A 13,288-nucleotide genomic window follows, 5' to 3' on the forward strand; every position below is an offset into this window, starting at 1 on the left:
CGCTGCTAACTAGAATCTGCGATGATGCCTTACTGTTCAGATGTCAGACATCGTCTCAGACACTCGGATTGTTTTTCGAATCGTTCTCCTCGGATCTGAGCCGTCTTCAATAAAGTCTTTCAACCGTTTATCTCCAGAGGTTGCGTGAAGCTGAGAGGCTTAACCAGCGTTCAGCACCCCAATTTACCGCCCGATTCATTGTGTTCAACTAATCTGACAGTGGTTTTAAATGCAACAAATGTCTGTTGATGTTTAAAAGTTACAAACTACAGCTTTAAATCGGCGTACAGTGCTGAATTATACAGCACTAACAGCATAATGGACGTCTTAATGTTATACATACGAGTGTCGTTAAATAGCGATACTGACTTCAGATCCCCTGAAGCATTTATGTGCAACTTTATTTACTCGGCGGATACTGTTTAAAATATTTACAGTACGAGTTATTTCAGTCAGCTATTCCAACGGACTTAAACGGTCCTCAGGGATACAAGTATTAATTTTAAGTAAACATGAGCAGAGTGGCTCTGTTTTCATGCCTCACAGTACCAGATTATCATACTCTCCCTTTGCTGAATGTATTAGCTGTTATAATACAGAATAAAAAAGACAAGTACAAGGCAAACATTTAACAGATTTAACACAAAGTGAAAAACAACCATTTATAATGCGCTGTTATCATATTGTATTTCATTGCATATTACAGATTTTTCCATCGTCTCGGTCTCTCTTTACACATAGTATCTAATAAATTCTCCGCTGAGGATATCTTTTTTCCACTGGCGGAGCAAAGCCATGCAGGGAGCATGTGTTTGTGCTCTGCAGCTCAGAGATATCTGAGAGGCGAAACTTGACTCTTGACCATCTTCGCCGCAAAACCATTCAGCAACAATTCTGCCTCATTTTCCCAGCAGCACACAACGGCAAAACCCAAGGCTCATCATATGCCGTCCAAAAAGCTGCCCTATGATATTAACCCACACCCGGATGAGATGTAGGCGGCGCACGGAATGCACTTTAGACACATTCATGTGTTTGACATGAATTCTAAATGAAGATACAGTGAACAATCTCACACACACACACACACACACACACAGAGAGAGTGAAGAACCTCTTAAATGAATGCGGTAGACGAGTTTCAGAATGTGAATGATGACAAATCCTTGGCATAATAAAGACAAACTACATTGATACATAGGTGGCGCTGGGGTCATTCATCTTCTGCCATCTAAAATGAGAACCACTCATGGTTCGAATGAAATGATGCATTCCACCAAAATTAATGTTAAATGTCGATTTATGTTGTTTATTTGTGTTGCATGGAGGATTCATATCAGCCACCCTGAAAATATGGCTGGTTTGGTAACTTTTTGAAAGCAAGGTCTCTCTCCTGGCCTCTTACCATACGGTTTTAAAAACGTAACAACATTTTTTTGGCATGCTTTAGCTTCAAAATGTCCTAATTATGATGATGTGCAAAAGTTCCTCTGTTTAAAGTCTGCTTTTGTTTACGTTTTTGTAGACAAAGAAAGAACAAAACAACTAATCCTGAATGAAGCTGATGTGGTTTAATGGACATGGATCAATCGGTGTCAATTCTGTTGCCACGCATTGACGAACGTATGGGACATTCTGGAAATGTTAGATGCACCAGTGCAACCTTATCACACTCAAAAGATTGTTGGTCACACATACAACTAAATTGATTGCACTTTAGAGCCCTGACGGTGGACACGTCATGTCCGCATCAATAAAAACATGTATGCGCATGAAGGTCCATAATTCCAGTGGATTTTTGGAACCAATTTTCAACTGAAACCTAGTTTTCAATTCCCATCCCTATTTATGAGTCAGCAGTCTATAATAATTATAATGGGATATTATTCAGTAATTGAACCCCTGAGGAGGATTTCATTTCTTTTCATCCTCTTAGCTCTGCACAAAGCACAGCTTCAGTGACAGAACAGCACCCAGGGGACCGTGAGGGATTTAGTGTCTTGCTCCAGGACACTTTAGCAAGGGTGGCTGATGAGACTGGGGACTGAACCTATGGGCCTTTTCGGTTCAGGGTCAGATTCCCTTAATGATTTTTGTTTTTTATTATTATTATTATTTCATTCTCTCGTCTCCTCCTCCTTTCAATCCCACTCCTATATTTCTGCTCATGGGAATAACATGTACATAAAAATGTGTAAAACACAGCATAACACGTAACATTTCTCAAGGGTAATATTTCTGCTGATGGTCAGGATCACACATGTAGTGATGTTTTTCTTGCCTGTAATCAATTCCACCCACCCATTCATTTTCTCTTCCTGTCAGGGGACTGACCGTGTCTAAGCATACATTGACTGAAAGGCAGAATAAAATCGGAAGCCAGTTTATTGCAATCCTCTGATCAAGTAATTTGCATGAATCCTTCCGTATACAATTTTCTAAATCTAATTCTAAATCTGGGTAGATTAAGGAAGCTGGGTATTAAAATAATTAAAATAATGATTAAGCATGATCCATATCACCTTGCTTTGGCCCTCGAAAAAACATTTCATTTTGATCTAATGCCCACACCAATAAAAGTCAAATTTTTTACATATCGTCTACCATACAAGCCTGTGGGAGCAGTGTTCTGATCTGATGTTGCCACAGTTGGACAGGTTTAGGCTCAGCAATGTTATGTGCTCAGAAATATTAAATCAGCTGACTACTTAAATGTCTCGAACGACCAGAGAATGAGAATGAGAATCTTTGGGATGTACCAGAGAAGACGGTCCAATGCCATCGTAAATACAAGAGCTTGGCACTAATGTGTATTAAAGGGGACACATTATGCAAAATCAACTTTTTAATCATTTAAATCATTATATTTGGGACTCTGGAGGCCCTATCAGTCGGCAAAGTGTGAAAAAAGATGACTCACTCGTGTTTTTGTGGTCCTCCTCAGTCTAAGTACAGGAGATAAAAAAAAACGCAATGTTGACTTCCGCACTCATTGGGAGGTCACAATGCGCTAAATTCCTGGAATTGTCGTCTCGCGGAGCTTCGCTTTGTACGTAAAACGAGGCAACAGTATCCGAAAATCGGATGTCCGCAAAGACTGCGAAAGGTTCTATTCTTGGCTCCACAGTGCAGCACAGAGTTCTACACAAACTTCCAGCCTCAGAGGATTTATCTGTCCAGTGGATACATGTTATGACGGCAATGTGCCTGCTAGAGCCTGCTAATGACCACTTTTCCAAATACTAACTGCTGTTAGCTCCCAGTAGCCTCTGTGGCTGATGTCATTTCCTGTCCCTTAAGTTTCGTTTTACTTGTTTTTTTGTTGGACCTAAAGAGATATCACTAAACCGAGTGTTCTGAACAGGGCTGTGTTGTCAGGGTGATTAAACTGCTGTGGTGCTTCATCTTTATGGTATTTTGACATGTCACAGACATGTTCATTAGGACACCAGGGAACTAGTTTAACTTGGACAAATAGGGTATAATATGGGACCTTTAAATAAAGTATGTTACAATGCCATGGCAAATGCATGTCCTAATCAAAGCTACAGGCACAAAATGCTTGATTTTCTTTCGAGCAGGGCAGTGTACGTGTACTATGATACACTGTCAGAATCATAACGGATTCTGTATCTCGCCTAATAAATCATTTGCTGCCATGCAACACAAGCAGCAGCTCGTTTTCATTCAACATTAATAGAGTAATAATTTTTCCAAGCCAACTTGCATCGCCTCTGAATATTCCAGCCGAGCAGCAACTGTAGAGATGACATCACTTTAGTTTGCTGCTCTGTTTGTGCTTGTTATTGTTACTACTCAGCAAATTAAACCTGCTTGTGTAGCCATTTTCGACTGAAAGCATCCCAGTAAAGAGGCTAATTTTATACCTGCACTTTCACCACAGCTCCCACTTGAGAGCATTCTGCGTGTGTGTGCGCTTCTGCACAACCATCCACGGGAGTTGTGCCGCAATCAGCCACCGTGTCAGGGCATAATTTAATGTTTATGGCAGCACGGTCTCTCCCACGGGTGTCAAATGAGAGGGAATATTAGTGTTTCTGAGCTATTAGGAGACCAAGGACTGCACGGGGCTGACAATTGAAGACACCAAGAGATGAGGCTCACAGTCTCCTCAGCAACGGATATTTTTAGAGGTGTTTTTTAGACATGGCACAGATGTTAAGAGTGGTATAGGATGAGTGTTTGTGAGGAGCACACAGCTCATTGCCTCATTATGATTTTAGCAACAGACTAAAGGATGCTGTAGTTTGATGGATTGTTATGTTTCGATTATACTGAAACTGCTCACCTCTTATGTCTGACCTGGGGTACAAGTCATTGTTAATCAGCTCATATCACATCAAGCCAACTTCAATGCATAGTATAATTAATAAACGCATGTATGTGTCTGAAGGCACACAGTAAGTGGCTGTGGTCATGGGCTGAGTCAGAGGGAAGTCTCAGGAGGCTGAACTCTCCTAATTGCATTCCGTCCAGTGGTAAAATGTCATGTTTTTATTGAAATCTGATTCCTGTAACGAGACTTGATTCATTAGCTCAAATTAATATTACGTAATGAGCAGGGTCATCGTAATACCAAGGTCAATTAAGAAGCAGATAGGGTCTCTTAAATGTTATGTTTCGGAAGCTTTCACAGCCGCATCCATGTGTAACGTGAATTCCAGCATTCAAACAAGTGAAGTGTCATTACGTTTTTTGCGTAAATTAAGTCTGGGCAAATAAAATGAAAGGATATGTGACATAGTGAACATGTTAGGGGGGGAAAGTGTAAGATTCGCACTACGAGCAAAAAGCCATAGGGTTTGAATTTGGTCATGGGATCATGGACCCTCCTATAATCCTGCTCCCAAAACCCATTTAATCCCAATGTGTGAACTGGTTTTTGACCAGTGTATAATCAGCATTCACTCCTGATTCATGATACATGCATATCTTTATTTACTTTGGTCCAAATTGGCATTTGTGGGACCTTACAAGTCCGACATGAGCGTGCTAATTTATTCTTCATCACTTTTGGTAACGATGATTCAGCGTCGTTTGCTGTGCGAGCCTTAATCCATGACTATTTTCAGTGAACGTTAAGACTTCATTTTATAAGAAACTTAAAGGCGCCATATGTAAGAATGTGGCCTAAAAATGTTACTACACCCTAATTCAAAATACCAAGGTCTTTTAGGTTTCCTTTTCTCAGCCATTGTAGCTCAGACGTAACTGGCAACCCGTGGTTGCTCGGGCAGCCGAGACTCTACTGACTGCAATGATTGGTTGACGGCGGTAGGTGGCGCCACATGCCAAAACATGATTTCAAAACATAAACATGATTTGCAGCCTGCAAAAAAAAGTATTAATGTGAATTTTTGTCTGTACTGTTGTTGTTGGTGAGTTCAGTTTGTTATATGAACATTATTCCTGAGTCTCTGTGACATATTAGGAGGATTTTATGGCCAGTTGCTTTAGATTTATTACATAATGCACCTTTAAAATTCATTCTAACCAAATTCATCTGGGTTAAAAAAATAATCCCAGGTGTACAAACTAATTTAAGTGTAAAAGAGGCTTAAGCAATGCTTGGATGGAGAGATGTGGATGAAGAGATTCAACACAGGGGCCCATTATTGAATGTGCTTTCCCTCCCTTAGGTTGGGTTCTTATCCCCCGGGTTCTCGCACAAGGTTAAGTAATGCTTCAGCCTGCCGTCTCTGATGTGAGAGGAGAAGAAAGGGAAGGGATGAGTGCTCTGCTGCCACAGAGCAGATGTTAAGGGAATGAGGGACTGGAGTACAAGCGAGGCAAAGACATTGAGTTCTAATAATTGATAGAGTCTCTGAGAGCAAAGAGCTTCTGAAAGAAGTCTGACTGGGTTAGTGTTAGTATAATGACCAAGAGTCAAACACATGCAGCTGTACTTTAAATACCTTTAAATCAAAGAACAATCAGGGGCACGTACGTGAGAGGAAGATCTACATGTGCAGAGATGTTGGCTCTTTGTGTTCTGGTGATTCTGCTCTGTAAATCTCAGCCACTGTTGAAGTGAGCCGGAGACTCGCATAAGTAATATTTAGTGGTCACGTGAGCTACCACACCACTATGTGATAATGTGCCATTACCTAACCTGATGAGTTAATGCATTGGTTTTATGGGCATTTACATTTTCCTGCACTGTAGCACTCTTGACAGCGACTTGACAGCGATACCTTTTTAGATATTCTTGCCTCATGTCTTTCTCTCGACGCTCTCACACCAACTCCCCCCACTTTAGATTTGAAAGAAGGTTTTTCTATTACATGCAATCTTTTCACTTCCCATCTTTGCCCACGGTCATGCCACCTATAGGATACATTAAATGTATACAGGTGGTAAAAGGCATCTACTATCATTTCACAGTGTAGATATTTCTTTTAACTTTTGAAAAATTCCAATTAGCTTGAAGCGAAAATCCAACTAGAGCTGCAAAGAGTGATTATTTTCATTATCGATTCAACCGACGATTACTTTCTCGATTAATCGATTCGTCCATAAAATGTCCGAAAATGCTAAAAAAACGTTTGTCTAACCTGGAAATGATGATGTTTAGTCCACAAACCAAAATGATTCAGTTTTTAATGATGTATTTGTTATGTGAAGCAAAGAAACAAAGAAAATATTTACATTTCATTTTTTTAATTAAATTAATTTAGTAATCGATTAATAATCAATTCATCGATTAATCGTTTCAGTTCTATTATGGGCTTTTACTTTTCCTGCAGTGTGGCACTCAGATTTTTTGATTGTTGGATATTCTTGCCTCATGTCTTTCTCGCCACGCTCTCACACCAACTCCCCCCACTTTAGATTTGAAAGAAGGTTTTCCTATTCCATGCAATCTTTTCACTTCCCATCTTTGCCCACGGTCATGCCACCTATAGGATACATTAAATGTGTACAGGTGGTGAAAAGTAGGTCCGTGATGGTAGAAGGCATCCACTATCATTTCACAGTGTAGATATTTCTTTCAACTTTTGAAAAATTCCAATTAGCTTGAAGCGTAAAATCCAACTAGAGCTGCAACGAAAAATTATTTTCGTAATCGATTAATCCAACAATTACTTTCTCCATTAATCGCTTGGTCCATATAATGTCAGAAAATGCTAAAAAAGACGTTTGTCTAACCTGGAAATGATGATGTTTTGTCCACAAACCAATATTATTCAGTTTTTAATGATGTATTTGTTATGTGAAGCAAAGAAACAAAGAAAATATTTACATTTAATTTTTTTAATTAAATTAATTTAGTAATCGATTAATAATCGATTCATCGATTAATCGTTTCAGTTCTATTATGGACTTTTCCTTTTCCTGCAGTGTGGCACTCAGATTTTTTGATTGTTCGATATTTGTGTCTTTTTCTCCACACTCTCACACCAACTCCCCTCACTTTAGATTTGAAAGGAGGTTTTTCTATTCCATGCAATCCTTTCACTTTACTTTCCCATATTTGCCCACGCCCATGCCACCTATAGGACACATTAAAACAAATGTGTACAGGTGGTGCAAAGAAGGTTCGTGACGGTAAAAGGCATCCACTATCATTTCACAAGTGTAGATATTTCTTTTAACTTTTGAAAAATTCCAATTCCCTTGAAGCGGAAATCCAACCCAACAGTTTTTGCTGCATCACTGGCAGAAGTAAAAAAGGTCCTGAATCAAGAACATCATCAATAAAACGCCACGGGCCAAGGAAGGAGCTGCTGATCTGTTAACCAGCCGAGTGGGTTGTGTAAGCCAGAAAATTCAAGTTGTAGCGGTTACATACATAACCACAGGAGACCAATACAACATTTCTGACAACAACAAAAATCACTAAATGAATTGCCGGTGTACAGGAAAAACAAAGATCCACTGAGTGAACTCTCACCCTGACTGGACCTGAGGAGACCTTTTTTAAGCCCATGAGCAAAGCTGTCCAACGTCATGACATCTACTGTTCATTTTCAGCAACACTTGCAGCCGCTCAACCCGTTAGTCCCTGATGCGTGGCCAGGCTTTGTTTTGTGGTGCAAGTCCAGCTGCTGTGAAATTCATTAGATGATGCCGTTCCTGCTCCGACTGTTCATTCGGCTGCTTCTGCTTTGGGTCACGAGGGGTAGTAATACATTAGCATGCAAATGCTCTGTGGCATTTTGATAGAGGGACAATGGATCTGTTCTGAAATGCTACACTGGGAATTAGACCTTGGCTTGTTGGTAACCAGGGGACACTGGCTTTAGACTCGCTTCATTACCGGAGCATCTCTTAAACGGCGAGAGCGCTCTTTAAACTGAAGCACGCAAAACTTTGGTAAATTTCGGTTTGCAGGCTGAGCAAACAGCACCAGTGTAATAATAAGTAAACAATGACAAATAACACCAGTTTTCAATTGAAAAATGTATATACTTCCAAACGCTACCAAATTCCCCTGGACTCACTGACAGCACCATAAACTGAATTGATGGGCCCCCATGTCTCAAAGCTGCCCCTGTGGTCGCAGAAAAGATTTTTTTATAATACCCCACATTGCTCATATTGTGAAATACTATACCTGTACACATTTAATAGTAAATCTATCAAAAACAGATTTAAAGGATGGTGAGGTTTTTTTTTCCATGGAAGACCAATGTTTCTGTGTAACAAAAAGCTTGAACAGGACTCGCAACCTGTAAAATGTATGTTTTAAATGTAAATGCTTGGTACATTCAAACCATTGACAAATGCTTGATTCGCTCCTCATGACTTTTACAATCACAACACTTAGAGCAGGGGTTCTCAAAGTTTTGATACCTGAGGGCCAATTTAGGAACCCAACATTGGACTGAGGGCCGCCAAAGGGAAAAAAAAAGGAAAGAAAACAGAAATAAATGCCATTTGTAATAATTTTAATGACCAGATTGCAGTTCTACATTTTAGCGTTAAGTAATATAAGCATTAATATAATGTAATTTAAGCATTAATATAATAACCCTTTATAATTTACTGGGTAATTACCCAGTATTTTGGCCATTGTTCTTACCTTCTAATTACAGGTTAATACCAAGTAACACATTTCTGTTACCATATATTTACTGGGTAAATAGCTAGTAATTGGGGGCTGTAGCTACCTGCTTATTACCAGCTTATAACCCAATAATACACTAAAATTCACCATATAGAAACCATTTAAATACTCCATTTTTGTTTAGACTTATAGGTCTGTATCCATTAATGTCCAATAAACATTTAACAAGCTTAGTAGCTCCTGGATTAAAACTATCAACTGTAATTCACCGCGGGCCGCCAGAAATGTTTCTGCGGGCCGCCATTGGCCCCCGGGCCGCACTTTGAGAACCAATGACTTAGAGGGAAGGTGGACAACACAACAGCTAAATAGTGCTAATAAAGTGAAACATACAGTTTGGACTGAACTATTTTGGACTAATATCTAACTGTGATTGTTTTGACTGAAATTGCGATTGTGGTATGATTCGTGACATCACACTATTTCATTCGAATAACGTGTTTGCAACGATTGCTGTGCAGATCTGAAATCTTTGTTTCTCACAGATATACTTCAGTCTGTAGTATACGATGTGTACAGGTCAGGACAATGTTCTATCCAAAATGATCATTTGACACACATTTTTAGCTCGAGAACACCAACAATTATGCGGCTAAAAATAAACCTGGACGCTCAGTAGGACTGCACGACTGTATTTGAATCACAATCACAATTTTGCGTGTGCCCTTCAAAGAGGATACGAAGCAATTCAAATGTTCCCGTAAACCACTGCCCGACTCTGTGCCAGTCACAGCTGCTGCTGTTCCTGCAACACGCAGCTCCAAGTTATCAGAGACATGTGCGGACAAGCGACGCTTCATAAAAAGACACGTGATTGAAGTACCGTAGAAACAAAAGACTAATGTCTTGCAGAACAAGAAGGGAAGAGGCCCGTCTATCTCTCTATGTGTGTGTTTGTTTGTGTGTTCTTGTATGGGTGTCTTTGTGAGGAACAACACACTTTTGGACAAGCCAAAACGCTGTATTCCGTCACTTTTTTTCTATGAATATAACATTAAATTAAATCAGAAATACACTTAATACATCGTTAATGTGGAAAACGACTATTCTAGCTGCAAACGTCTGGTTTTTAATGGAATATGTACATAGGTGTATAGAGGCCCATTTCCAGTGTTCTAATGGTACGTTGTGTTTGCTAATCACTCTAGAAGGCTATTGGATTGGATTAGAAACCCCCTGAAAACCCCTTAAAAGGACTTTTCAAGGGTTAAGACCTGATTTAAGTGTAAGAATTGGGTTTAGGTTAGGGTTAGGTTAAGGGTTGGGCTTGTTAATTTGAGTCAAGACATGCGATGGTTAAGGTTAGCGGCTACGGAATGCATTGTTTCTATAGGTGTCCTCACTACGGATGCTGCACAAACGTGTGTGTGTGTGAGAGAGGAAGACTGAGTGAGGGAGCAACAGGTTGGGCAGGAGAGAGAGACAGAGTGTTTTCTGGCCACGTCTCTGTCCAAGGGGGCGACAAAACTTCCGCACTGGAGCTTTAAGTTCAAACCTCTTCTGATGTAGAATAAGCATTTCTATGCTCTCTTAAACTCTGCCTTTTTTTTTCTTCACCCTCCTTCCCTTTTGTCTTCCAATAAGGTGGCCTGTGCATTTCACAGTCGGTGAAAATACCACGGGAACCGAGAACCGGAGAGTTTGACAAGATAATTCGCAGGCTGAGTGAAAACCCCAACGCCCGAGTAGTCATTATCTTCGCCAACGAGGACGACATCAGGTGAGCTCTCAGAGAAACTTTAATTGCTCGTCAGTTACACAACTGTTAAAGTCACGTATTCTGACTCTCTTGTTTAACGATTCCTCAATAGCATTCCGTGTGTTTTTTTTCTCCCGAGTGAAAACACACTCAACTTTAAGAAAAAGGAAAATCTGACGACGTCCAAAGTGATAAATGTTTAGTTTTACCAGAGGCCTTTGCAGCTGACGTTAAAATGTCACAACGTCTCATGTGAGGATAACAATATTAATTGCCCTTTTCCTGTACAGTCTGCTACCCACATGTTAATATTCATGAGGTTTAAATGGCAAATACGTTTTGGATTTTGGCTACACTCACATTTCCATTAACCTCGTCGCTGGGATATAACAGACGAGTTAGATAATTAGAAACACAAACACAACAACAAAGTTGTTAGTTTTCCTAATGCCACCTTAGGAAACGGCACAATAAGACCAGCAGTAAATGGACAGTTACAAAGATTGAAAATGTCCACTATATGTTTAGCGTTCAAAAGTTTGGGGTCACCTATACAATTTTCTTTGCGTTTTCCATTAAAAGTCACACTTTTATTCATCAAAAGAGTTGCAAAATGAAGAGAAAATATAGTCAAGAAATTGACAAGATTAGAAATAATGATTTTTATTCAAAATAATAATTTTGCCCATTCGTCAAAGAACCAGCAAAACTGTTTTCAGCTGTGCTAACATCATTGAACAAGGGTTTTCAAGGGTTTGCTAAACATCCAATAGCCTTTTAACGCGATTAGCAAACACAATGTACCATTAGAACACTGGAAATGAGCCTCTATACACCTTTACCACACGTTTACCACATTAATAATGTATAGAGTGTATTTCTGATTCATTTACTGTTATATTCATTGAAAAAGTGAGCTCCCTTCAAAAATAAGGACATTTCTAAGTGACCCCTAACTTTTGAATGATAGTGTTTCTAGATACAAAACTGCAGTCATAAGGATTTTGTGCAAACACAATAAAATATCAGAAGTTGTTTTTTTACTACACGTTTCAAGCAAATTACTTTTGATTTGACCACCCTGTGTTTAAAGAGCAATATTTCCCACACAGTTATTTTTTATAGCGACGTAAAAACGTATTCTGTAACAGTAAAGCCTGGCCATGGCACTTTAATGCAGGGGCCATAATTATTTTATTTATTTTAAATTGAATGTTCTACATTGAAAATAAAGTGCAGCTATCCAAAGAACTCGCAGGCTTCGACCGTACATACGTGCAGGTTTTGAGGAGATTAGATTAAGATTAGCAATTTATGTTACTTTAATATGTATATTTATTCCGTAGCCTGCCATACATAATTCAGTATTTCCCATCTTTTATGCCGACCCTGGTCTCGCTTGTAAAGAAAGAGATTTCCGTTACAATGTGCAGTCTAGGGCTGTAATCAACCAAAGAAACTCTTGGTCGACCAAAGTCCTGAAATTTCGACCAAAAATCGACTAATCGACGGGGGTTACTTTGTGGGTGCGGCTCTTTTATTTTGAAAAGACCCGCAGCCGCGGCTGGAGTTCAACAGAGTCTGACGCCTCTGACAGCGTTTTGCATTACGTTCATCCAAAACCAATGAACGATTAATAGACTAAAACATTGAAATATGCTAATAATTCTGATGTTCATACTCAAAACGGACGGAGCAACCTTAGCTTAGCGTTTTTAAATGATATGTCATGTTTGTAGTAGCGCTGTGTAAAGCAAACTGTTGCTTGCAAAGTTTGCATTTCACTTTTTTCTACTTTTTGAAAAATGCTACCACACTGCTGATGTCTGACATGGATGCGACAGAGGACCGAATGTAGCCTAACATCAAAAGCTCAAAATTCACGTCTAATTAATGACAACGCTAATCTGTCCGACTGTCCTCATGAGCCACGGAGCGACGACAACCCACTGGGCTGGACTAAACCAAAATAGTGGAAAACAAGGGGGGTGTTCTCTGATGACAGGCTGCTACCTGTGAAGCACGGGTGCTGTAAAACACCCCTATTAGCATGTGGTACTTTCCTTCTAATGAAATTCACCTTAAAAAAATAAATAAAAAATAAATAAATTTAGTCGACCAATCACAATTTTGGTCGAGCCAGAGCGTGTCGACCAATAAGTCGACCAGTCGACTTTGACTTTACAGCCCTAGTGCAGTCCTCGTCAAACAAAGGTTTATAAAATGTACACTTGTTTCCACTCTCTCAAACTTTTTTTGTGTTACTCTGCAGCATCATTGTTGTGCTATTTACCACCTGATTGCACGCAATAAATCTTCCCGTCTCCCACACACACGGAAAAAAAAAAAACTTTGACTCTCTATTCTTCGTACCCGTCACTGTCAGTTCTATTGTAATCAAATGTCTATCCACCTCTCTGACGTCTAAGTCTGTTGTTGTCCCCGTGTCACAACACCAGAGCAAATGTGTGTCCCTGGCTTTTCCTTGTGGGGACAGA

The 13,288-nt window shown here is 39.7% G+C and overlaps 1 protein-coding gene across 1 annotated transcript in view; it reads left to right on the forward strand.

Annotated features, from left to right (window-relative positions):
- The window catches only part of grm4 (glutamate receptor, metabotropic 4), a gene marked incomplete at both ends in the record, with an annotated part of 151,732 nt that overhangs the window by 98,560 nt on the left and 39,884 nt on the right, over positions 1-13,288 (forward strand). The window contains one exon of the mRNA XM_083894680.1: positions 10,676-10,811. Coding sequence (XP_083750806.1) covers positions 10,676-10,811 — 136 coding nt within the window. The remainder of the gene's footprint in view (positions 1-10,675; positions 10,812-13,288) is intronic.

This window comes from Microchirus variegatus (assembly GCF_963457635.1).
Source record: "Microchirus variegatus genome assembly, chromosome: 9".
Taxonomy (NCBI): domain Eukaryota; kingdom Metazoa; phylum Chordata; class Actinopteri; order Pleuronectiformes; family Soleidae; genus Microchirus; species Microchirus variegatus.